This window comes from Prionailurus viverrinus, chromosome B3 (assembly GCF_022837055.1).
Source record: "Prionailurus viverrinus isolate Anna chromosome B3, UM_Priviv_1.0, whole genome shotgun sequence".
Taxonomy (NCBI): domain Eukaryota; kingdom Metazoa; phylum Chordata; class Mammalia; order Carnivora; family Felidae; genus Prionailurus; species Prionailurus viverrinus.
The window spans coordinates 94,377,846-94,404,087 of record NC_062566.1 but is presented as its reverse complement, the minus strand read 5'-3'; the positions used below and the strand labels follow the sequence as shown (position 1 = coordinate 94,404,087).

General features: G+C 41.9%; 1 protein-coding gene across 3 annotated transcripts in view; it reads left to right on the top strand.

The window, feature by feature from the left end:
• TRIM9 (tripartite motif containing 9) overlaps positions 1 to 26,242 on the top strand; it is a 112,692-nt gene that overhangs the window by 61,880 nt on the left and 24,570 nt on the right. For 2 of the 3 annotated variants that reach the window (XM_047862871.1, XM_047862869.1), the window contains exons 2-6: positions 950 to 1,045; positions 3,367 to 3,489; positions 16,124 to 16,234; positions 17,606 to 17,759; positions 25,580 to 25,737. In XM_047862871.1, the coding sequence (XP_047718827.1) occupies positions 950 to 1,045; positions 3,367 to 3,489; positions 16,124 to 16,234; positions 17,606 to 17,759; positions 25,580 to 25,737 (642 nt within the window). The remainder of the gene's footprint in view (positions 1 to 949; positions 1,046 to 3,366; positions 3,490 to 16,123; positions 16,235 to 17,605; positions 17,760 to 25,579; positions 25,738 to 26,242) is intronic. The other variant, XM_047862870.1, reaches the window with a different exon arrangement.

The following is a 26,242-nucleotide window of genomic DNA, read 5'->3' as shown; positions in this document are numbered from 1 at the left end:
GTTCAGCTGCTCAATGATGCCAATGGAGCCAGGCTCTTTCTTCTTCCACCCCTCCTCCCTTACCATGTTGGCCTTCTCAGTGAGAGTCATAAGACATCTGCCATAAAGTCAGGAGCAAAAGGGCAGAGGCTGTACCAGCCACATTGGTCTCATGTTAGCAGAAAAGCAAGAGCTTTCTCAGACCCCTCCTCACCCCCAGCCATCTTCCACTTGAGTCTCATCAATTAGTAGTATGTCCCATGGCCACCCCAGCAGACAGGGAAGCTGGGAAAGCCAGTGTTTACCTGGACACATGGCCCCCAGCAGAACTGCATTCCAGATGGACAGGACAGTGTGGAAAATTAGGATGAAAGTCTTCCTTGGTTGAGGAATGGACAGGAGTTAGGGCAACAGGGCTGTATTTGGGAGAAGGAGGGTGACCTTGATGAAAAAAATGTGGTCGTGGGTTTTGTATGTGCCATTACACTGAAGTAGCCCCAGAGCATCATACCAGTGCTCTAACCCTTCCTTCCTTCATCCTGTTCTTGACTGTATTCTTCCTGCCCCAACGCCAGACCAATAGCACTTTGGCCTAAATAATTTTGATAATCATCATATCTTCTGACTCACTTTATCTTTTAATTTTAAGTTAAGTAAATTTTTGCTGAATTAATTAACTAATTCATGAGATGTGGAATTTCCAGACAGGTATCAGGTGGCAAGGGCCTTTGCAATGACCAGGAGCTTTCACTGCTTCAGAGGAGAAACTTCTCAGGAGCTTGTGGAAGGTGCCTGGATGCCATTAGTACCAGAATCCTCATATACAGATGTTGGCTAACTGCCCCAAGCTCTGAGAAGAGGAATCTGAGGGGCTTGAGAACTCTTGGGTCTTGGATCAAAACAACACCGTAAGACCTTGTTGCTACTTCCTGTGGTTACAGCTCCCTGGCTTCCTTCTTTATCTTTGCAGAGCCAGCTCTCCCAGGCGCTGAACGGACTGTCAGACAGGGCCAAAGAAGCCAAGGAGTTTCTGGTGCAGCTCCGCAACATGGTCCAACAGATCCAGGTATTGGCAGCACCTGAGACAGAAAGCAAACTCCGTGGGTTAAGATGTAGCTGTGTAGCAGGGAGTTTGTTTCTTCTACCTTAATGTGTTGTGGAGAAATTCCAATTATTCTTTTCTGCTCTGTCCCTTCTAATACAAACACACATACAGGCCAACTTCAAACACACCCCTTCTCGAGGTGGTTGTGTTTTGCCAACAAGCCAGGAACACAACCTAGTTTTCTAAATAGTTGCTACCTTTGGCACTAGGGTCCTAATTCTCCACTACTGCATATTTAGAAAGAGGCCTCTTTGTGAATTCAGAGTCATTATTGTTGAGTTTTTAAAACTCTTCAGGTTCCCAAAACACCTTGCAATAATTATATCTTATCTGATGATAACAAACAGGTCACATTTTCTCTTTTTTCCTTCCTTCCTTCCTCCCTCCCTTCCTTTCCTTCCCTCCTGCCTTTCCTTCCTTCCTTCCCACCTGCCCTTCCTTCCTTCCTTCCTTCCTTCCTTCCTTCCTTCCTTCCTTCTTTCACTCTTTCCTTCCTTCCTGCCCATAGTAATGCTTCTTCTCTACTTAGATACTTAAGTGTTTTCCAACCATGACCCCCCTGGTAACTATAATTTCAGATTGCTTTGTTTGGACACAATGACCCAAAGATCAGCCAGCATTTGAGAGCTTGTGAGCTCTCCACTATTGCTAAAGGGAGAAACCATAAACTGCATGAGATGCTTAACTAGTGAACCTCTACACTGTTTACTGTTCTTATGTTTTGAGGTTTGCCTCACAGAAATAACCTTCACTCTGGCCTCCAGTAAATTGGCTTTCCTAGTTAATATTTAACCCATGTCAAAGTAGAATGGTCTTTTTAAAGGTAAGCCAGGCTTTCAAAGCATCTTATATTGTTTTCCTCACTCTTTTTTCCATGCATGTTCATGTTAAAACTTTTGATCCCCTGACAATCTAACAGTTGTACACTTTCTTCTGTTTTCCAGAACAACAGAGGTGATTGGTCAGTCCCTTCTTTGCTTTTGCCCTGCACCCCACCTCTTCATCAGAGCAAAGCTTTCCTTCTGCTCTAAATCAGAAACTGCAAGAGGGCTGCCCTCATCCTCCCAATATTACCCTGTGTGGGACATAGAGCCCTCTTAAATGACATTTTCCAGAGGACTTCTCTGAGTACTCAAAAACAATTGCCAGGAAAGCCAAAACTTAGCATGTAGAAGGCACTAGTCAAGCAATTACTAATATAACACATTACATGAAGAAGATCTTGCATTTAAAAAGTTCTCAAATGCCTATCAGTAGATCCTTATATTAAGAGACATAGTTCTTTATGACTTAGAGAATAAATTAAAATTTGATAGGCTAAGCTGTTCCTTCCTTGCCAGCCCCCTAGAGCTTACAGTTGACTCAGTTGGGTGCTATTTTTTCAATGCTATTCATGTATGTGTGAGTATTCATCTTTCATTTGCTATAAATTATAACTGTCTTTCAGATTATCACTTGACAATCAAAATTACATATGTGATTTACTGAAAGGACTATCATTAATGAATGCTTATGATTTAGGGAGAGAATTGCTTGAAAGAAATGCTGTAGCATGTACAGATTTAAATCAAGAAAATAGTTAGATCCAACATTCAATGTAAACATCACAGAGAAGCTATAATTCATTTAGAACATGGTTAGCGTTCCCCCACAAGCTATTGGTTCGTGGCTTGACTTTTAGGGCTGGGTAGAAGTCAAGCCAATTGTTCTTGACTGTCTATGTACATTAACTATTTGCTTTCCTTAATGAAAGCAGCAAGTACTTTCCCCATGATTATTCTTATAAAGTTCTATTATCATTGGATTATTGATTAATATTGAAGACCACTTCTGTCCTCTTTCTTCCCTCTTCTCTTGATTTTAATGATTCTTTAGCTCTCATGCCTCTATAATACCCCACCTGCTCAGGCAGCCAGCCTCTCTGAATGCCACCTTCCACCATACATAAGCAGACATCTGCCAGCCCTCAGAAAGATTCATGTTCAACTCCACAAACGGAAGCTTTATTTTTACACAATATAATGTAAACTGTGGGTATGATTTCCTTTTGATAAATTTATTAAGTAATATTTATCCTTTTCAATTTAAAGTGAACACTATCACTGTAGAATGAAATGTATCCAGGTATTGAAACAACGTGAAATGTGCATTGTGGACAGAGTTCCTTTTCATCTCCTTCAGCAGGGATTTGTACCCCACAAATGGTCAGGGGAGCTCTGTCTTCTCCTGCAGCCCAAGGAGACCAGGTGCTTTGCGGCTGAGAGATGTGCTTTCTCATGCAGGAGAACAGTGTGGAGTTCGAGGCTTGCCTGGTGGCCCAGTGTGATGCCCTCATCGACGCCCTCAACAGAAGGAAAGCCCAGCTGCTCGCACGTGTCAACAAGGAGCATGAGCACAAGCTGAAGGTGAGTGCTGCTCCATGGGGAGAGGAGAAAGCCAAGGAGCCAGGCTCCCAGGGCCGGGATGGACAGGCTAGACGGGTGGGCCAGATGCCCACAGTCTTGGTGGCCAGTGGCCTGGAGAGCAAGGAGCAAGCATCCCTTCATTCCCCACACACTCCATCATTTACCTCACTGATACTTATTGAGTGACTCCCCTGGGCCAAGAATTGCTCTGAGTGTAGGCACAATTAAATAAATAAAAATCACTGCCCTCATGAGGCTTATTTTCCACCAGAAGGGATAAACAGTAAGCAAGATAAGTAAGTAAAATACGCAGTATTTAGTAAAAAAAAAAAAAAAAAAAAAAAAGCTTAGAAAAATAATAAGGATTAGGGGATGGAAGTCCTAGGAAAGGGGGTTGAAGTTTTAGACAAGGTGGCCAGAGTGGCCATACAGAGGCAAAAGGTATTTTTGAAATGGGAATGGAAACCATGCTTTCCAGAAGACAAACAAGGTTTTTCTTAACTTCTGAAGTGAACTGTGTGACGGGACGGCTACACAGACTTTTGTCATCGCACAGTGGAGTTGATTGATTATGAGTGTGGGCTCTATTGGCAAAAGGATTGGTCCTCCTGGAGACATCTGATACCCCATCCACTCCCTCACTGGAGCAGGATGACAAGATGTGAGAGCAGGCTGGAGACATGGGAACAACCCCGCAGGAGGGAGCCCAGAAGTAGGCAGTCAGCAGAGGTCCACATGCATGGCCAGTAAGCCCCAGGGTAACTACCAGTGGGTAGAGGATACGGGGTGCACAATGTTGGCCTGACATTAGGGTGGAGGGAGAGGTGAGGTCTGACCACAGGCCCTTTGTTGGGGTTAGGCAGCCAACTTCAGGGAGCTCATGATGTGGGCAGCAGGAAATGGATACAGCCTCGCAGGAGCTCATGAATGGCCCTGTGAGCCTCAGATTCCCCAGCAGGTTGGGAACAGGCTATAGTCCCTGAAGAATAGGGGAAGGCCCCATTGTTAAACTAATGGGATTCCAGTAGGAAAACCAAGGGAGAAATGAAGAAATAAGAGAGCACAGCTTACAAGATTTGGGGTTCAAGCTTAGTGGCAGGGAAGCTTCATCAAACAGGGCCAGTACCCATTTCATGGGTACCAGAAACAAGGCAATAAACTGGTTGCCAACTAGGGCATGAGACCTGGGCAAGACCCGCAGCAAGACTGGCAATGCTGAGCCCTGAGCAGCAGTCACCAACCTTCCAACTTTATGCCCCAGCCACACACCAGGACCCGGAGACCCAGGGGGCTCAGCCAGAAGGCAGGGAGCCAGGCAGCAAGATAAAGAACAACCTCTCCCCAAGGAAGCTTAACAGTTTTCTCCAAAAGTAAGAAAACCCCAACTCCAGCTTCCTCCTCTAAGAGGCTCCCTCCTCCGCTGCCCACCTGCTGCAAAACACATCTAGAGCCACACACCTGCTTCTTCCTGCCCCAAAGTCAGAGCAATAATGTGGCTGGAATATAACCCTTTCTCCCCTGCCTTTGTGGCTTGCCCAGGTGTCGCTCTGAGAGGGCCTGTGGAACTCAATCAGGCAGGCGGCAGAGCTGGGGCAACAAAGTCCAGAAAGAGCCCTTGAGGGCTCTGCCCTGTGATGAAGTCTGCTGGCCTGACTTCCTGGGTGTTGTATCAGGGCCATGTCTCTCCACATGTTCCTGATGAGGGAGCAGCAGTGCAATCTTATCAAGGAGAGGTACTGTAGATTCCTTGATAAAGAAAATTGCGTGCCTTGAAGTTAAATCTGAACCAGGAAGGAGTTTGGAAAGAAAAGTGCACAGGGCTCTAATGTCCAGAGAGCCTCAGCCTGTTGGCTTAGACAGTGAAGCGAGGCTGGCGATTATAACCCTGCTTCCAGAGATGCCATTGCTGTTTCTTGGTGGTGGCTCTTACTGGAAAACCCTCTTAGGTTCATCTTAGAATGCACTCAAACCTGATTCCATCACCTGCTCTGACATTACTAAACGATTGATGCTATTGCCCTTCATGTAACACTCTTCAGAAACCCAGAACTTTTATTATTATGGTGGAACTCAGAATACCACTTGAACCACCGAGAGCCACCCAAAATAAAACCACAGCTATCTTCAGGAAGTGAGCTGGACAGCTGGATTTTCTCTCTAAATAGTAGACCAACCGTTTCAGTAGGTAGCCACCAGATTTTAACTTGTTCTCAGTGGAAATCTCTTTTTTAAGACATTTCAGACACTTTCTTGGTATCTTTAAGCAGAACGCAGTGAACCATTTGTGATAAACCACATAGTGACTGTAGCCGCAACTCCAGGTTTTCTGCGTGGGAGAGACAAAAGGGCAGTGACCTGGACAGGAAAGGGAATCAAGGATTGAGAAAGCATCACTTCTCCATGTCAAACGGTAGCAGAGGGGCGTGAAAGCCCCCCCCCCCCCCCCCCCCGCCCCCAGGTGCCTCTCTGCTCAGTGCTGCCTCTGCTGTAGGGGACTGTGTGAAAATCAGTTAATGGAGGGACTGCAGAGGAACCTGGTGACCTGCCCCAGCAGGGCACAGCGGTGTGCCCGGGGACACTGAGCAGCAGCAGCTGCCTGCTCGCATTCCACCCTGCCCTGGGCGGCGTTCCCTGCCCCTGATCCCATAGGGCCACAGAAACAGGAGACAGGTGGCTGGCTGTCCCCCACGGCAGGAAAGCTGTTCTGTCTTCTGTCTCGAGCGATTTGTTTCTCTGCTGTTGCCAGTGGATTGTATGTCACTGCTTCTAAAAACAGCCAGCAGGGCCGACGCCGTGACTACTGATGCAGCCTCCAATTTCCCTCCCTCTGCTTTTCTCCCTCCTGCCTTTCCCCTTTCTTGTCATTTCTGTTGCTCCTCAGATTTGTGAGAAAAGACTGGCCTTTTATAGACATCGCTTGCCAAGCACAGTACTTCTTTCTGTCTTTGTTGGCTAACCCATCACTCATAGTCCGGCAAGGATAATCTTATGGTCTTCCGCTTCCCTTTGGCAGAGTTCTCTAGGGGCCCTGCTTTTTGCTGACAAAGAGGAGAGTTGTGTGTGTATTTTTCTGGCAACTTTCTCTCCTTGAGCAATCCAAAAGGCTAAGGATGCTGGAAAGTGAGTGTGTATAAAGACAGTCTTTATAATCTCCTCATGCCCCTCTCTGAAAGCACTGATTGCTTGAGCAGATTGAATAGTTCTGGTTCTGAGGCAAGCTGGCGCTGAGAGGTAAAGAGTCCAGATTCTGTGTCACAGAGAATGGGGTGTGAGGACACACTTTCTCACTTACTAGATGTCTAACTGTGGGCAAGCCTGTGGCTCAGTTTCTTTCACCTGTGTGTACAATCGGGTCAGAAGCAGTCATCACATCATAGGAAATTGCCAAGCATGTTAGCACAGTCCTCAATAAATATTAGCTATTATTGTTGTTATCATATAGAGAGAATGCCTGGAAACCTGGTATCACTTAGTAAGTACACTGAAGAAGTTCTCCAAGGGATTGACTTTCCATAATACTAGAGAATGTGGTATAGAATTAGTCTATACACAGGCATGATTGTCTCTGGACCTAGGAAAGTGGCTTGAGACATATGTATGCAGCTGTGACTGTATTTGAGGAATATTGTTTCTTAATACTATTCTTTGGTTTGAAAAAAAAACACTGGGAGCCACATTTCTATTTTCAGGATGTGGTGAACTAATGAAATGTCAGAAAGCTACTGACGGGGGAAAATTGCTTTTGAGCTTCCAAGGGATTACTAACTCATGTTTTTGAGACTACTTGGGCGATATCCCCACAATAAGCACGGTAAACCGGAACCCCTGGGTGTCTTGTTCAAACTACATGTTTTTTGTTGTTGTTGTTGACAAAATGTGAGCAGGGGAGGGACAGAGAGAGGGAGACACAGAATCTGAAGTGGGCTCTAGGCTCTAAGCTGTCAGCACAGAGCCCGACATGTGGCTCAAAACCATGAACCAGAAGATCATGACCTGAGCTAAAGTCAGACACTCAACTGACTGAGCCACTCAGGTGCCACATGAACTATATGTTTTGTTAACATCCTTTCTGGGCCTTCTTGACCTGAATAGGACCTTAGAGTATCCTCACCATCTGTGAACCTCACAGGGAATTTGTGACAACACTGAAGTGTGCCATTAATGAGATCTGTGCTTTTCTCGGGAAACTGACAATGTCATTTTTCTTTTGGTAGGCCCAAAGAAATATCAGAGAATTATTTTTATTTATGTAACACTCAGAATTTGGAGTAATTCCACAATGATCTTAAATACATACTTGCTCCAGTATTTTAGAGTAAATTCATATGTGTGCGAAATGAAGTGACAGGTTTCTTCTTGGTCACCTTTCAATTCTAAGATTCTTTGGAAGAAAAAAAAGTTATAGTTATTCAAAAATATCCCCCCAAAAATCTAGGCTTTAATTTCCATGTGTGCCCGGTAAGTGAACGTACCAACAAAATCATGGAGCGAGAGTGCTGAGGGATAACGATAAAGTGTACTGTTTTTACAGCAGCCAACACATCCCAATTGTAACTATACACAGGTTTGATTTTGAATCCAAGTGTACTGTTGGATCTTGTTAGAATCATTCTCATTATGGTGACAATTATCTTGGTTGTTATTTACCATGTATTGCCTATCATGTTCCCATTATGTTTATTAAAAAATTATACAGTCATATCATTAAGAGTACACATTTACACTAGGGATATTACCGGCTTGTCGAATTGCTTACGTAAGCTATTTGCCATTGTCTTAAAACAAACAAGTAACCCTTTGATTTAGATTGGGGTGGGGGATGTGGAAGAAAGAGAGAGAGAGGCAGGGAGGGTGGAAGACAGACCTATCCAAGCCCACAAAAATTTGTTTCAATAATCAGATATGATTTAACGGGCTACAGACTTTACTAGAAAGAAAAATCAGGGTGCCTGGATGGCTTAGTTAGTTAAGTGTCCAGCTTTGGCTTAGGTCATGGTCTCATGGTTCGTGAGTTCGAGCCCGGCATCGGTCTCTGTGCTGACAGCTCAGAGCCTGGAGCTTGCTTCAGATTTTGTGTCTCCCTCTCTCTTTCTCTCTCTCTGCCCCTCTCCTGCTCATGCTCAGTCTGTCTCTCTTTCTCTCTCTCTCTCTCTCAAAAGTAAACATTAAAAAAAAATTTAATAAAAATAAAAGAGAAAGAAAAAGCAACAAATTTAACCCAATAATCATCACAATCCCAGTAAAACTACTGGCAACAAGTTCTGTTAAGTCCATTACAGTCAAGACATTTGGAAAGATCGGGCACACCAAAACACTTGAAACCTTTGACTGCCGTTAGGGGTCCAACCCTAAAATTTTAATCACAATCATTTTTGATTATAAGCCTATCATTAAGGGGGAATTCATTTGGCAAATTCTGTGATCCTCTGCTTCCTACCACGTAGGAGCAGAAGTCACAGAGGGACAATACAGAACAGAGTGCTCAGGGTGCCCATGGAATCACCAGGTGCCACACACACAGCTGGAGCTCACCAAAGCTACGGGACATACTTCTGAACACCCCGTACCCGCTTTGGCAACGTCCATGAAGGGCAGTCACAGACCTTTGACGCCCTTTGCCTGAACCCAGACATGAGTGACATTCCTTACCTCCAGAGGGCACTAAACACATACTTTGAAGATGACAATCTAGTGAGTCTCCCTGAGCCTCACAGCCTAGGAAACACCACATTGTATGCATCACTTCCACCGCGGGCGAGCATAAATAGTGTCCTCCCCTGTGGATGGGTCCGCACCACCATGCTTCTGTCTCCAAATGACTTATGTTTCCTCACTAACTTCTCTGTACAAGGATGTAGTATTCTACACACTAAGAGCATGCTTTCTTTGCATATTCCACCCAACGTTTATTGATGAGGCTATTGGTGACATTTACATTTCTGGAATGGAAAGTTCACAGTTTTGCTGTTAAAATCTCAAGCCTTTCTCAAAACAGGTACATGTCTTATTCATTTGATAGGGCTGAATGATCCTTTCTTGATGAAAAACTCAAAGCCTCAAGAACCTGTCTTTGAAATGATTAGTTGCCAATGTGGGTAATTAATAACACTCGTACAGAAGAGTGGTACCAAAAGAAAGGGGAAATATTTGCCTCTAACCATGTGGGAGAATGGTGGCATGTGAGAAATTTAAAAAGCTCTTCCTTAATTTAAATGCCTCTAAGTAACTGAGAACAAACTGAGGGTTGATGGAGGGTGGGAGGGAGGGGAGGGGAGGTGATGGGTATTGAGGAGGGCACCTTTTGGGATGAGCACTGGGTGTTGTATGGAAACCATTTTGACAATAAACTTCATATATTGAAAAAAATAAATAAATAAATAAAATGAAAAAAAATAAAATAAAAAATAAATGCCTCTAAGTGTCACTGAATATAGTGATAATATAGAAGATAAAATTCTACCCTAGGGGGAGAAAAAGAGAATTTATTATTTTATTAGCTGAACCTCGTGGCCAAAGCACTCTCACCTGTAACTCACAAATGAGCCAATTCCAGGCATTAGTTAGTCATCTTGCTTCAGGAATGATGGTGCATATAGAAATTCCCTTCCACTGACCAAAAGGACCTGTGAAGAAGACATTTTTCAAGCTTGCATCTTGAAAGTACTTGTACCTTACATTAAAAAAAAGAGGTTACTTTATACTTGGGGGAAACTGTTTTAAACTGTGATGGGAAGGGATATATTTAAGAACAAGTTTCTTAAAATAGGAGAGAGAATGTTAGTGTTGACTTAGACTAAAAATTCATTAGTGGTATCTCTCCAGACTCCAGGACAAACGAAAATACTATGAGTGAAAGTATTTATTAAAAATAAGAAGGGGCGCCTGGGTGGCGCAGTCGGTTAAGCATCTGACTTCAGCCAGGTCACAATCTCGCGGTCCGTGAGTTCGAGCCCCGCGTCAGGCTCTGGGCTGATGGCTCAGAGCCTGGAGCCTGTTTCCGATTCTGTGTCTCCCTCTCTCTCTGCCCCTCCCCCGTTCATGCTCTGTCTCTCTCTGTCCCAAAAATAAATAAACATTGAAAAAAAAATTTTTTTTTAAATAAGAAAGAGGGGCGCCTGGGTGGCTCAGTCAGTTAAGCGTCCGACTTGAGCTCAGGTCACGATCTCACGGTCCGTGAGTTCGAGCCCCGTGTCGGGCTCTGGGCTGATGATGGCCCGGAGCCTGGAGCCTGCTTCCGATTCTGTGTCTCCCTCTCTCTCTGACCCTCCCCCGTTCATGCTCTGCCTCTCTCTATCTCAAAAATAAATAAACGTTAAAAAAAAAATAATTAATTAATTAATTAATTTAAAAAAATGAAAATAAGAAAGAAAGAAAGAAAGAAAGAAAGAAAGAAAGAAAGAAAGAAAGAAAAAGAATTTTAAAGAGCCATATGCAAGATGGGAGAGGTGAACAGAGGTAGAGAAAGGGTGTCGAGGTCAAATTGGATAAAATAAGGAAATTCACCCTAATTGGCTTCAGTTCTTGCTGCTGGTTGTGTTACCTGAGCTGAGTGGAGGGAGGAGATTGGTCTACTAGAGATGGGATGGAAAAATGTAGTTGTAGATAGAACAAAATCTTACTTACATACTGTATGAGCTTTCGTGGATTGCTCTATGCTACCAAAAAAGTTCAAGCATTCAGAGGGAATGCTCAATTCCCCCTTTCCAAAGTGTCAGTGACATATCTTGACCCAAGGAATGACCTTCATAAATTTGCCACTTAGCAAAATAAAGCCGTTCAAGCAAGCAATAAGACTTGCCATCCCGAACAGATGGGGACTGCTAATAAAATGGTGAAAGCCTTCTCTGAAACCATGAACTAAAGATTAACTCATTGTCCCAGAGCTAGTTTAGGCTTTACTGCAGATGAAAGCAGGAAGATTGTTTCCCAGTCCCTATTTGTGTCATTCCTGTCACTTGCACATTTCCTTCCTGAGAAAAGGAACTCTTAACTCCGGCCAGCAGCAAACATGTTGCCAACGGTTTCTCCGGAGCATCCAAGCAACTGCACAGAAATGTGGAACCCAAAGAAAAAGTGACACGGCCTCACTTCCTAGGGATTGTTTTCCATACAAAAATATAATGTAAAATAAATAATAATAGTAAATAGTAGAAATAACACAGAGTGAAGAAGGTAACCAGAGAGCTGATAAAGCCACACAATTGAAGAAAAAATATTTATACTCTTAAAAGATCTAACTATTTGGCTAATTTCCATAAGATGGAAAATCTTGCCAAATTAATTCAAGAACTAGACGTCAATTACAACACATCCAAAAGTACCGCCTCTGGGAAACCTGAAGTTTAATTTTGAGTAGTGAATTTTTAAATAATTTTTTTATGTTTATTTTTAAGAGAAAGAGAGAGAGGATGCAAGCAGGAGAGGGGCAGAGAGAGAGGGAGACACAGAATCCGAACGAAGCAGGCTCCAGGCTCTGAGCTGTCAGCGCAGAGCCCAACGCAGCCACAAACGATGAGATCATGACCTGAGCCAAAGTTGGATGCTTAACTGACTGAGCCACACAGGTGCCCCAAGCAGTGATTTTTATCACTGGCTACTGTGACCATTGTGAAGTGGTTGATTAACAGGTAAAATGATGGATCCAAATCCATTGTTGCAACAGTGGGAGTTGAGAGCCAGGAGCTCAGGAATAGCGAGTCCTTCCAAGAAGCTTGAACCATGGAACACAGGAGCAAATGGCAAATGGCAATGGCAAACCCCCACTGAAACTCACCAACTCTTTGGCACTGCAACAATGAAGTTTCCTAAGAGCAGTCAGAGAGACCCAACGCTCAGCTCCTTTGGCATCAAATAAATCTTACTTGAGAAGAAATTTGTAGAAGCAAACATAGAATTTTATGAGGTCTGATTAATGTATTTATTTCAGCTTTTCAGTCATAAAATTATCATTGATCTGAATGCTCTGGAAAGTAAATACAACAATTCAAGTCTATTTTGCTTCAAAAGCTAACTCGCTTTGGGTTACAATGCCCAGACCTAATCCGTGCTTGTTATTCAGACTGGAGCACCAGTCACTTCTGCACAGTCCTAGGACAGATGCCATTTGGTTAGTGAATGATGACTGCTGAGGTTTCTGCTAGCTAGAGGCGTTGATGCACTGGCTACCAAAATATAACAACATTTTCTGAGAACAATTTAGTTAAGCCTATTATAGCAGAGAGAAGTAGCAGATTAGTTTTAGGTCACCTGTCCTGCATTTTTTGTTTCACTTATGGGTGGGGTTTTCTCCCCACTAAGGAGTAGAAATTTAACCTTCTGTTAAAAAGGTTAAACTTTCCGTTTAAAAAATAAAATAAAATAATTTGCATTCCTTGAGCAGAATACTAGATGCCAGAAGGAAATAAGTCAACCAGTGAATTTTAAATTTGATCTCCCTTCTACCTGTCAAAATCAGTCTTCACATCAAAGTTGGTTTCTTTCGCCAATTCTGATAAGGAGATTTTTAAATCCTACATTTTATTTTTTGTTTTTCTTTTACTAAAATTTAAAAAGTGATAACAAATCATCTGTCAAAAAATTAGGAGATTCCATAGAGCCAAAACAATCGTGTAAAAGGAAAAACTTGGAGTTCTCACACTTCCTGTTTACGTAACTTACAGCAAAGCTACAAAATTCCAAACAGTGTAGTACTGGCATGGAAACAGACATATAGGCCACTGGAATTGAATAAAGAGCCCGGAAATAAACCTACACATATATGGTAAAATGATTTTTGACAAGGGTTCCAAGACCATTCAATGGGGAAAGGGCAGATTTACAACAAATGACACTGGGAAAATTGGCTATCCACATGCAAAAGAATGAAGTCGGGCCATTACCTAACACTGTATACAAAAATTAACTCAAATTGGATCAAAGACTTAAATGTAGGAAGTAAAACTATAAAACTCTTAAGTGGAAACACAGGGCAAATGCTTCACAATGCTGGATTTGGCAATGATTTCTTGGGTATTGTACCAGAGGCACAGGCAACAAAGGAAAAGGTAGACAAAAATGTATAAATTTTGTGCATCAGAAGACAACAACAACAACAAAACCAATTAAAAAATGGGCAAAAGACTTGAATAGACATTTCTCCAAAGGAGATAAAGTGGCCAATAAGCACATGAAAAGATGCTCAACATCACTAGTTATTAGGGAAATGCAAATCAAAACCACAATGAGCTACACTTCACACCCATTAAGATGGCTATTATTATTTAAAAAAAAAAACAGATAGTGATACGTATCACAGGGTGTGGAGAAATTGGAACTCTTGTGCACTGCTGATGGGAATATAAAATGGTATAGCTGCTGTGGAAAATGGTATAATGATTTCTAAAAAAAATAAAATAAAATAGAATTATCATGTGATCCAGAAATTTCACTTCAGGCTATCTACCCAAAAGCAGTGAAACGGGGACTTCCACAGATACTTACACAGCCATATTCATAACAGCTTTATTTACAATAGCCAAAAGGTGGAAGCAACCCCAATGTCCATCAACAGATGAATGGATAAACAAAATGTGGTGTAAACCTGCAATGGAATATTATTCAGTCTTACAAAGAAGGAAATTTTGACACCAGCTACAACATGGGTAAACCTTGAAGACATCATGCTAAGTGAAACAAGCCAGTCATAGAAGAACAAATATTGTATGATACTATATTATCTGAGAGTCCTAGAGTAGTCAAATCCATAGACACAGAAAGTAGAATCGTGGTTTCCAGGGGCCAGGGGGGAGGGGAGAATGGAGAGTTATTGTTTAATGAGTACAAAATTTTAGTTTGGAAAAATAAAAAAGTTCTGGAGATGGACAGTGATAGTTGCACAACAATATGAATGTATTGAGTACAATATGAATGCCATGTAATTAACCAATTAAAAATAGCTAAAATGGTAAATTTTATGTTATATATGTTTCATCACACACAAAAAAATTAGAAACAAAGACCAGCAATAATAAATGGATGAATTGTCAAAAAATTAGGAATTTAGGGACACATGGGTGGCTCAGTTGGTTGAACATCCAACTCTTGATTTCAGCTCAGGTCAAGATCTCACGGTTAGTGGGACTGTGCCCTGCATGGGCTCTGCACCAACAGCCCAGAGCCTGCTTGGGATTCTCTCTCTCTCTTCATCTCTCTCTGCCCTTCCCCTGTTCACACGTGCATGCCTGCGTGTGCTCTCTCTCTCAATCTCAAAATAAATAAGTGAACTTTTTAAAAATTAGGAGGAATTTAGATGTCCAAAAATAGAGGAGCAGGAATGATTAAATAAATTATGATAACCCACTCAGTGGGATATTTATGTAGCCAGTAACATTTATTGATGGTGGCAACCTGTACAATGACTATGGTATAGTGTTAAGTGGGAAGGAGGTAAAATTGTCACATATTACGATTGCAACTATACATATATCTAGCTCAAGGGTAAAACCTGAAAGGAAATATCAAAATGCTTTAAAAATCTTCAGTAGAGTGATGAGATGATTGCTTTTTTGTCTAGTTTCCAATTGCTTTTGAAAGTAAATGAAATATCCTTTAATGGAAGGTGTATAATCAAAACTGAAAAGAAGGAACAAAGAAAAAGGTTTTCGATAATTAATATTAAAACTCCTTTTAGTTATTATTTGTAAAAATCCAGAAGGCTGGATATTTCTGAGGCTTTTGCAAAGTAGTATAAATATCGAGGATGTAAGCAATTGAGGTTCCTAGAAAACTCTTGTTCAACTCTAGCTTCAGAAACCACTTCAGGATTTGGGTCACTGAGCAGAGGACACAGAAAATGAACATCTTTGAAGAAAGAAACTTTTCAAGGACTGTCATGTGTTTGACACTGGGCAAAGACAACTTCCCAGAGGCAGAAACTGTATGTTCAGAGAGAGGCCTTTCTAGGTTAAACCAGACTCACAGCATGGTAAATAGAGAGCCTTTAAAACTGCTTTCCCAAATGAGGCAGTGATTGCTTCTAAGTGGGTTATTCTCAAAACTTAATTCTGCATCCATCTTTCTCTGGTTTACTTGTGGTTATTAGCTCATTGTCCTTCAGCAAGTTTCACCTTTAACCCCACCCCACCACCCCCTCAGGAAAAAGAATTAGAATGAGAAGGAACTGGTTCGGATAATGACATCTGCTCTTTAGAAGAGACAGGCACAGGGTGGGAGCAGGTGGGTGACTGTTCCCAGAACAGAAGCTGCAGCCACACCTCGGGTTACGCAGCTCCTTTGTAGACTCCTAGCGACCTCCCACTTAGAACAGCTCACAGTATCAGCTTCCCAGAAGACGGAAAGAAGGGGGAATTAGCAAGACGTCCCTTCAGGCACCAGAGTAACCAGCTTCCTAGGCTTCCACCATCTGCATGCCTTTCTGATGGGTCCTGTTGTTACCAGTCCCTGTAATAAAAGCATTTATACAATCTGTCTTCTGGAGCCATTGTCCACAGCAGACATTGCCACAAAATATTCTCATACATTTATTCCATTCCATGATGCTCTTGGCATATGGTTTGAAGAAGCTTTCTAACGTCCCAGTTTGCTTCTTTTTTACCCTCTGCCATTTTGGACCACTCTGTTCTCTCATCAACCCTAGGTGGTTCGAGATCAAATCTCTCACTGCACCGTGAAATTGCGCCAGACCACAGGTCTCATGGAGTACTGCTTGGAGGTCATTAAGGAAAATGATCCCAGTGGCTTTTTACAGGTGAGTGCCCGCTAGTTTCTACTTCAGATTCTCAATGTCCCATGAGACTGAGTCTCCGAAGCCAGGGTGGACTCCTAACAGCCCTTGGAGAGCAAGGATCCCCTCCACAATGAAACCCACGTTCAGGCTGCCATGCATATATGGGTGCCAGCAAAACTCCATTGACTTCTTGGAAGCCTTGGCCCTCATGTGCTACGAGATTGAGCAGCGCGTGGGCTTTTTAAAATTTGTTTTTGCTCATGTTTAATCTTGAAAATGTAATTCCCTTTAAGTTCCCCCCAAAGCAGAGCTACTGACTTGCCTAAGAATTGAGTCCCTTTCCAGTAATTTCTTGGACAATTTGGTCAGCTAGAAATGTCTAAATATGCAAGGCTTCTACCTTCTTGACAGTTCCTACTGGCCAGTTATTCAGTGATTTCCTAAATAAAGTGAAGGTTTTTCATTGCTTGGATTTCTCATGATTTCTTCAGTATTGTTTTAATGAGATGTGATGATGTCAGCTGAATTTTACTTAAGTTTTGATCGTAATTATTAAGGGACCTTGTATTAAGGAATACATAGATTATCCTTCCAACTCACATTCTGTCAAACTGTCCAAGAATGACAGAGGGAGATTAAATACAAGAAGTGGAAGAGTTCTCTATCAAAGAATAAAGTGATACAGTCAGATGATCTGCTTAAAGTGTAAGAAATTCCACTTTACAGATTACCATATGCAGCCTCTCTACTATTTTATAAAACTCATTTCTGGAGCACCTGGGTGGCTCAGTCGGTTAAGACTTTGGCTTGAGTTTGTGGGTTTGAGCCCCACATTGGGCTCTGTGCTGGTGTTGCGGGGCCTGCTTGGGATTCTCTCTCTCTCTCTCTCTCTCTCTCTCTCTCTCTCTCTCTCTCTCTCCCCCTCTCTCCCTCTCTCCCTCTCCCTCTCTCTCTCTCCCCCTTCCCCACTTTCTCAAAATAATTATTTCTTATTTCTCAAAATAAATAAATAAATTTAAAAAAAACCCTCATTTCCAAGTTTTGACAGGAAACCCACACCTCCTCTTAGAAACTTAGGGTTGTTGGTGCTAGTAGGATTAATTGATCACCAACATATTATGATCAGTCATAAATAGCATCAGCATATATCCAGGTTTGTCTATTAGAGCAATTAATAGCTGCTAATTATTTCTAGTGGCCCCCTCTGACTCACAGAAGGACCCAGATTTGCATGGGTCATTCTTATCAGAAGAGACTCCTCACTGCCTATACGGAGACAGGAAGGGTGTGAGTCCCAAAGTGGTTTGGTAAAGCTCCCAGAGAGTGGAGGAGCAGCATTCTGTGTCCAGTGTGGTGTTATATTTCTTAGGCTGTGGTTTTTGATGTGATTAGATTTCTGACGCCCTCATAAGGAGAGTGCACCTGACTGAGGATCAGTGGGGGAAAGGCACGCTCACTCCCAGGATGACCACGGACTTCGACCTGAGTCTGGACAACAGCCCTCTGCTGCAATCCATTCACCAACTCGACTTCGTGCAGATGAAAGGTATGTGCCTGCATCTCCCTAAACAGAGCAACATCCTGGGTGGATACTGGTGCTTGAAGCAGGATCAAGGCTTTGTGCCAGATTGCTGCAAAAAAAAAAAAAAAAAAAAAAAAAAAAAAAAGGCAGCTGCCAGGTTTATGAATCACCTAAGGGGTGAGGAAGTAAACACACACACTTCTGGTTAATGGTACAGAAATCTAGAGTGGCTCCTATCTTATCACATAAAGGAAATATATGGTTGTAGCAGTGGGACCTAACTCTCAGAAAGTCAGATAAATTCAGATAAACTCAATGCTTGCCTCTTTGAGAGTCTTAGAAATTTCACAGGCCTAATATCAGGGGATCGCTGACGTTAAAAAGATAAGGAGATAGAGACAGCATCACTGTACATAAATAAAATCTTGTTACAGAAAGTAACCCAGTTACTGAATCAAGGCAGTTGAGAATTGAAGTGACTGCTTCCACGTGGATAGATAGTGAGCAAATGGCTGAGCATGAAATCAGTGGGACTTTGAGAGGATCCCAGTTGGCTTGCCAAAACTGATCAGGAAAATGCAAGCCTGGTTACCGAAGGAAAATGAAAATTTGAGACAAGTTTTAACTTTTTAAACTTGTTGGCTTATGTGATACAGGGATATGCAAGATCTCTCTGAGATTTTTTTTGGGTGGCTGAGGGGAAATGCAAGTACCTAAAATTACTCTTACAAAGAAAAATAAAAAGCCAACCATGCAACAATATTTTTGTGGCTGTGTAGGTAATATCCATTTGGACAATATTCTGACTTCTTTTTAACTTTCATTTTGCACTATTTATACATTCACAAGAAGATGCAAAACTAGTAAGGAGAGGTCCACTGTACCCTTAGCCCAGTTTCCATCAATGGTTCCATCTTGCATAACTAGCATATCAAAACCAGGAAGTTAGCATTGGTACAGTGTATATGTATGACTCTGTGCCATTTTGTCACATGTGAAGGCTCATATGACCACTGCTGCAGTCAAGATACAGAACCACTGTATCACCACAAAGATCTCCTGCTACCCCATTATCACCATACAGTCATACCCATGCCCCTCCCCTCTGTCACCTCCAATCCCTGGATTCTTCTGTTCTTCATCTCTGTACTTTTGTCGTTTATTAATATTTTTTAAAACTGAAGAAATGTATTTGCTCTCTGCTTTTCCTAATTTAAGCATCCACAAAATAAAGGACTTAGAATCCAGCACTTTAAAATTTTCAGTTTTTTAAGAAAAATCTACATACTTCCTTTTATTAGACAGAAAACCGTCTAACCCAGCAAGTTTTAAGGCTATACGCTTGTGGCTCCCATCGTGCAGCTAAACTCACCCCTGTACCTTGTACAAGTACCTCTCTCATCCCTTTAATAGATTTTTGCTCTTTTATTTTCAGTTTTCTCACTTTTTGTTTAATATGTATGGCTTTGGGATGGTGCCTTCATTAATTTTTGGAGGAAGTACTATAAAGATTGTAAATAAAAGCACTTTGGTGCAGTAATAAAAATGTTTAGCCTTTGCCGACTGCTTACCAAACCAAATAAGTGCTTCGCGTGAATTAACTCAGTTTATTCTCACAGCCCTAGTATGTAGCTGAGGAAACTGAGGCACAGGAAGACTGGATAACTTGCCTGAATTCACACAGCTGGGAGTGACAGGGCAGAGATTCAAAACCAGGGAGTGAGGTTCCGGAACCTCACTTGTCCTCATTATAACACAACTTCCAGTTTGTGTTATAATGTTACTGTGTAATGAACTGGCTTCTTCAAGGAATAACTGAATTGCTCTCTTAAATTTCAGAAATTTAATTTTTTGTTACAGCGAGTCTTTCTTACTGTTTAAATTTTTTTTCTTTCACACCCACATGGTGACCTGTGAAATACAGCCATCGGAGTAATATAGGGAGCCCCGGGTAAATCCCCCTCAATCAGCCTCTCTCTGTACCTAGTTCTCCCAATAAGGTAAAATCATTAAAAGGTTATGTCACAAAACAGCTCAGGGGAGAAAATATGTCCCAAAGGGCAAGGGAAGGGCTTTTGGTGGAAGTGGAAAAAAAAAATGAACCAACCCAATTAGCCTTGGTGATGGAACAGGTAGAGGGTAAAAGCCTCAGGGCTTTCAAATGCTTTCATTGCCTGACGGAGCCCTCTCCTCCCCCATTTGCTGTCCTTCTGAATCACGCCCATCTGCCCAGAGTGGAGTCCAGGCCAGTTGGCAGGATGCGAACAATTGTGTTGGAGTGAACAGGCCCTTCATCTGGTATGGGAACTGCAGACTCGTGTGCTGTGTGTCACAGACCACATTCCTAAAGCAACGTCACTCAGCCACGTAAAGCTGCCTACAGAAATATGCGTGAACGTGGCTGTGTGCACACCCCACTAAAGTCTGTACACACGGCAGAGAATACCAAGCACTCTAAAGACCAAAACGCAGAACACAATCACAGCAAAAATTCACCTGGAATGCAAAATTATCCCAAACAGTTATTTCTGAAGTTCATATAACAGGCCATTTGGCATGAGACTGGATTATTCCATTTTCCTTTTCTTTTTAACACTTCCTATTAATTTAATTTACTTCTGATTAGTGTCCTTCTACAGAGCTCATTTATATGCTTTGCTTTGTGCTCATTAAGTTTAATTAATTCAGTGAGAGCCAAGTCCTCTATAGACTCTAAATAATTTTTACCTGTCAGATGGCTTTGATGGAAAGAAAAAGCCAAAAGGTCATGAGGCAACAGATCTTAGCTAGCTATAGTTAAAACTACTCCTACTGGCCTTTTTGAGATCTGTCAACATACACAACTGTGCCCAGTGTAGTGTTAGACATTTTTTTCCCTTAGGCTCTTCTTGGTCAGTTTAATAAACTGCACTTTCACAGCTTGTCAGTAAAAATATCTCAAGAAACTGTACCCCAGAATCCATGCACAAATGGCCAAAATTTAAATAGCATTGAGAATGGTGCTAAAGTAATCTGACCATTGATACAGTACGTGTACTTACTAATATGTTTTCTAATAGTACTAAGTGGATTACAGTAGAAAGTTAAAAGATCTTCAAAGCTACTTAAAATATGCATTTAAACTTATGACTCAAACTGACAACAAAAATATGTTTATTCCTTGACTAAAAATTTTAGCATCTCTCTGGTTTTGAGATTTCATCTCACATGCCTTTTTGTCCCTTGATATCAAAGATAGGTGTGTTGCTGGTTTTTAAATGTTTCTAGTTAGGCCAGCAACTATTCAGCAAGAATGCACTGCCTAAAATTATTCTCGTAGCCAAGGATTTAACTGATCTGCTCTTTCTTATTCCACATCACCCTCAAGCAATTGAAATCTAAGTGGAGGGGCTCCTGGGTGACTCAGTCGGTTGAGCTTCCGACTTCGGCTCAGGTCATGATCTCACAGTCTGTGGGTTTGAGCCCTGCATCGGGCTCTGTGCTGACAGCTCAGAGCCTGGAGCCTGCTTCACAGTCTGTGTCTCCCTCTCTCTCTGACCCTCCCCCGTTCATGCTCTGTCTCTCTCTGTCTCAAAAAAATAAACATTAAAGAAAGAAAGAAAGAAAGAAAGAAAGAAAGAAAGAAAGAGAATGCCAGAACCTTCTTTATTCAAACATCTCCAGAAAAATATTAGCCCAGAATTGTTTTAAGTGTACAAGGTATCCCAAGGTTCATGAGTCAGTACTAAAATGAAATGCCAGCATGTTCATTCTGAACCACGATGACACAGTGACCTAATGTTTTCCAAGCCTTTTTAGCACTTAGAGAGATGGCTGTTAATCCCTTAAGTGCCTCTTCTCACCTAAGAACACATTTATCTTCATTAACTCATGTTGAATGTAAAAGCCTTGATTATGCACCAAGGTCATGGGCAAGGTCAGTGTGATGTGAACAGACCCTCTTATAAATCATGGAGAAAGAGCACCTAGAGGTTTGTTTGGTGGGGATAGGGTTGAGCACACATGCTGACTCACATGTAATTTGTTCATGCATGTGATCTGTTCATGGTTTGGAGGCCTGAAATGCTTATCCTCAAAACCTACGTTCACATTTCTCTTTAACAGTGTACGAATGAGAGCTTTGCAGAAATGGTTTGTTGTCCCTCTAAAGTCTATATTTTACTCAGATGCCACTCGTATAGTTCAGCTACCGTAAAAAGGAGTGACAATCCACCAAGGACATTCAGACAAGATGATTCAGTAGACTTGCATTCCCAACCACTGTAGCTCTTATGGTGAAATATTTTTTTCTTTCTTTCTTTCTTTCTTTCTTTCTTTCTTTCTTTTCTTCCTTCCTTCCTTTCTTTCTTTCCTTCTTTGTTTCTTTCTTTCTGCAATTTTTTCAAGTATAGTTGACACACAATGTTACATTAGTTTCAGATGAACAACATAGCCATTTGACCAACTGATACATTATGCTATGTATGGTGAAATATTTCCTTAATTATACCAGCAAGTCTTGGGGAACTTTCTCATGGATGTTACAGGAAGCAAAAAGAAACATTCCTCCTGGAATTAGGCTGGGGACTTCCCTGTAGTACACTATTACTACACACGGGTGTAGTGCAATTTAAACATACAGCCCCTGGAGCCAGTCTGCTTGGCTTCAAATCCTGGCTTTCCCACTTAGGTAGGAGCCATGAAAACTTTCTGTGTTTCAGTTTCCTCTTCTACACAATAGACATAATAATGGTACCCATTACTGTCGGGGTGCTGTGAAAATTACACGAGTGACTACACGGAAAACCTCTCACCACACTTTCAGGCATTCAGTAAGTGCTCGAAAAGCAGCCCCTGCCATTATTTTTCATGTCCAGTGCGGGAGGCCATATGTCCTCACATGTCCTCATCACAGTCCTATGACCTTTCACAGAGGAATTCTGCCTAGTTGTGAGTGTTCACAATCTGAAGGATCTGGAAAAAAAAAATTAAATGATTATAAAAAAAAAAAATGTAAGCTATAATCTGAACTAGAATAGCCATTTGAAAACTTTAAGAAGACACTGTTGCAGAATTTCGTTTTGAGCCCAGGCTCCCCTAGTCCCCTTCAAGGAAGTCAGTAAGAACAGCTGTTCCTTGTAACTAAGAAGAGAATTTTCAGCCAGAGGCTTCGTTTTATGGTTAACAAAAATGCTAAGCAATAGTCTTCTGATCAGGGCAGGGGAAACTAGTTCTTTAGGAAAAACATAAACATCCAAGAATGATCGTGAAAGTGTTAAGATTGAGATGGCTACAGCATCCCAGTGACGCAGTTTTAATAAAATAAAACTTTTCTTAGAGTTCAGCCCAGGAACCGTGATGCTATCCATTTCCAAAACACAAATAATAAGTTAATTTGAAAATACTTTGGATTCTTATAGGCCATTTGTTTTATACCTAATAAAGTGAAATAGGGTAATATAACACCCACTATAAAATCTGTTTTGCTAAAATGTCAGCCTTCGTCTTTACTAATGAGGCTGTAATTTTGTCACATTTGCCTTTTATAGGCAACATCACTTTGGAGTAAATAAGGAAACAGAAAAAATAATTTGAAGCACATCGAGAAATAGATTTAGACATGCAAATGTTTCTGTGGTCCTTCATTTTCCTCTCTCTCTCTCCTCCCTCTCCCTCCCTCCCTCCTTCTCTTCCTCAGCTTGATCTTTTGTTTGCTTATTTGTTTAAATCTGGACAATATTAAAATCTAAAGATTAGTGACTGGTTAGACTTTTTACTATCTTTCTGGTCTTTTAAAGTGTATCCGCTGAGGATTACAAATGAAGTTCCCATGTTTTAATTACACATGACACCATGTGTTTCAATTAATCTGTTAATTATACCTATGCCTATACAAGGAAATCTGAGTTTCTTATCAGAGACATTGCAAGCATTTGCATGATTCAAGTTGAAACCATCTTGTGATGTTATTCTTTGATTTGAAAATTGATGAAATGTAAGCTGCCTGAAACATGAACAAAGGGAAAATGAAGACTGATAGGGCAGCTAATGAAATAAAGAAAGTCCAAGGAATTATTTTATGGTAGGCGCTGATTAATGAGGATAACTAACAGCAAATATCCCTGGGGAGAATCATTCCATGTCTCTAGAAGCCCTTTGAAGAACAGGTTGCTCAAACTTATTATAATCTACTCCACTGTTAATATGTTAAAATTTATTGTTTTTATAAGCAAAAACCTTTTAATGACAAAGTAGCTCCCTATTACATGATAACCTAAAGCTAGCCCTCCAATTACAACTGTTAGGTGATGCCTGTTTATATGTAGATGATCATGAAGAGTTACATCTTTTCTCTCCTCCCCTTCCCATCCAGTCCTGTAGTCTATTTCTTGAACAAGGCAATGAATTCATTTCCTCTCCTCCATTTCCAGATGTTCTGGGACCTCCGAGGTTGCAGAAGCCACTGGTCTCTCCTAATACCAACCGAACTCCATGCCATTGAAACCTGAAACGTGATTTCCCTTCCTAAACTCACCACCTCCATTATCTGCTCATAATTTTGATTTCATTATGTTTGACCTAGTCACTCAGGCATGGTTTTATTGTATCTCAGTCTTTTCTTAGGTATAATTGACCTGCCTCACCTTCCCATTTCTTGTGTTATGGTCACTGCCTGTGTTTTCTAGGTTGTCTACCATAGAACCTGCTTCTTAAACTGCTATTAAATAAGCCATCTTTTTGGTTGAGGTGATGGCAGGGAGCATGTAACTCAATGCGTGACACAGAGTCCAATCTTGGTACAGCATACCAGGTGCTCTACAATTAACATTTGTTCACTTAAATGTCCCTGGGTGTGGTCCAAACTGTTCCCTCCTGTTGTTAAAGTGCTTTAAAGATTAATGTTTTGTTGCTGAAAACTATCTGAAGCAGTTCATAAAAACATTGTTTCCAAATACATATACTGAGTTTATATATTAAGAACTGGGATTATGTGTTACCTAACATTTCCATGTCTTTGTGTCTGAACCCTCAACCACTCTGCAGTTTTAAGTAATAGAAAAGACTCTCAGCTCAAAATGGGGACAGGGGCATGTTGTGACTCGTAATACTGTGGCAGATTCTCACAAAGTCACGAGGACACCTTGACCCTCCCCTGCCAGGCCCCTTCTGCTCCCATACTACTCTCCAGGCTCACAGTTGGCGGTTCTATGCCCGCGGAAAGAGTGAACTTGAGCTAGCATAGCTACCTTGAAAGAATGAGGTCAAGTTCCTCAGAAGTTTCGAAATGGCAAAAATCACTGTTTTTGTGTCACTTGGCACCAAATTTTCAAAAGCCACTGTTATAACTACTTAATGCACACAAGACTTGAGTAGAATCACTGGTTTAAAAACAAAACAAAACAAAAAAAGGATAGAACCTTAGAAGGACGATGGTTTCAGAGCTACTGCTCAGAAGGCAGTTCCAAGTTTATAAACTGGGGGGTCAAGGCACAGAACAAATTTTATGATAAAATTTTCAGCCATGTTATGAGTTAAATAGACTTTAGCGGTCTGGACTGGAAACCCATCCCCCATGTAAAACGTTTCCCTTGGGGATGATGTCTTCAGTCCTCAAGGGGGCGAGAACAGAGCAGTTGTCTCCCCTCCAGTTAAGGTAGGAAGCCCCACCACGAGCTTGGGAGAAGGCAGCACGGCAGCTCAGGAATCATCCCCACTCCTGGAGACTCCAGAAGGGATCCAGTTCAGGTCGTCCCTGGGCCAGCTACTTAGTGGAGCCACGTGTTGATCAGGGGGATGTTAACATTCTGAGACACTGAAATGTTTGCAGCTCAACAGAAACCAGGGTCACACTAATTTCTGTTTAGCTTCCTCTCCAGTCCCAGCAACCCCCATCCTGCAGCTGGAGGAGTGTTGCACTCACAACAACAGCGCCACACTGTCCTGGAAACAGCCACCTCTGTCCACGGTGCCTGCGGAAGGCTACATTCTGGAGCTGGATGACGGCAACGGTGGTCAGTTTCGGGTAAGCAGAGAACCTGCTACTTGTCAACCAAAGCCACTGACCACCTCAGAGAGCCCACCATGGGGTCTCAGGCCAAGCTTCCCCATCTCTCCTAGAGCCAGACCATCCTGGCAGGGCCTGCCTGCCCTTCAACTGAGGCTTGTGTTCAACTTGAACCATTAAAGATGGATGATAGAGTCTCTGAGTATAAACTGCCCTACGCTTCTTCAGAGAAAGCAGATGCAGTGCTGTAAGCTCTGGGGTCAGACTGCGTGCACCCATATCTGGACTCTACCATTTAGCTGTGTGACTGCCCATTTCTCACCTCGTTGAGCCCTCGGGACCCCCTCATTTGGAAAATGAGGATAATATTAACATGTACCTTATGCATTTTTGTTAAGAGTCAATTAGACAACCCGTATGCAATTCTCAGCGTGCCAGGATCCCCAACCCCAATCGTGTTAGTATCCCACCAGACAGTCGTCATTTTAAGGCTGTGCTTGGAATACAAATTATTTTTACTCAT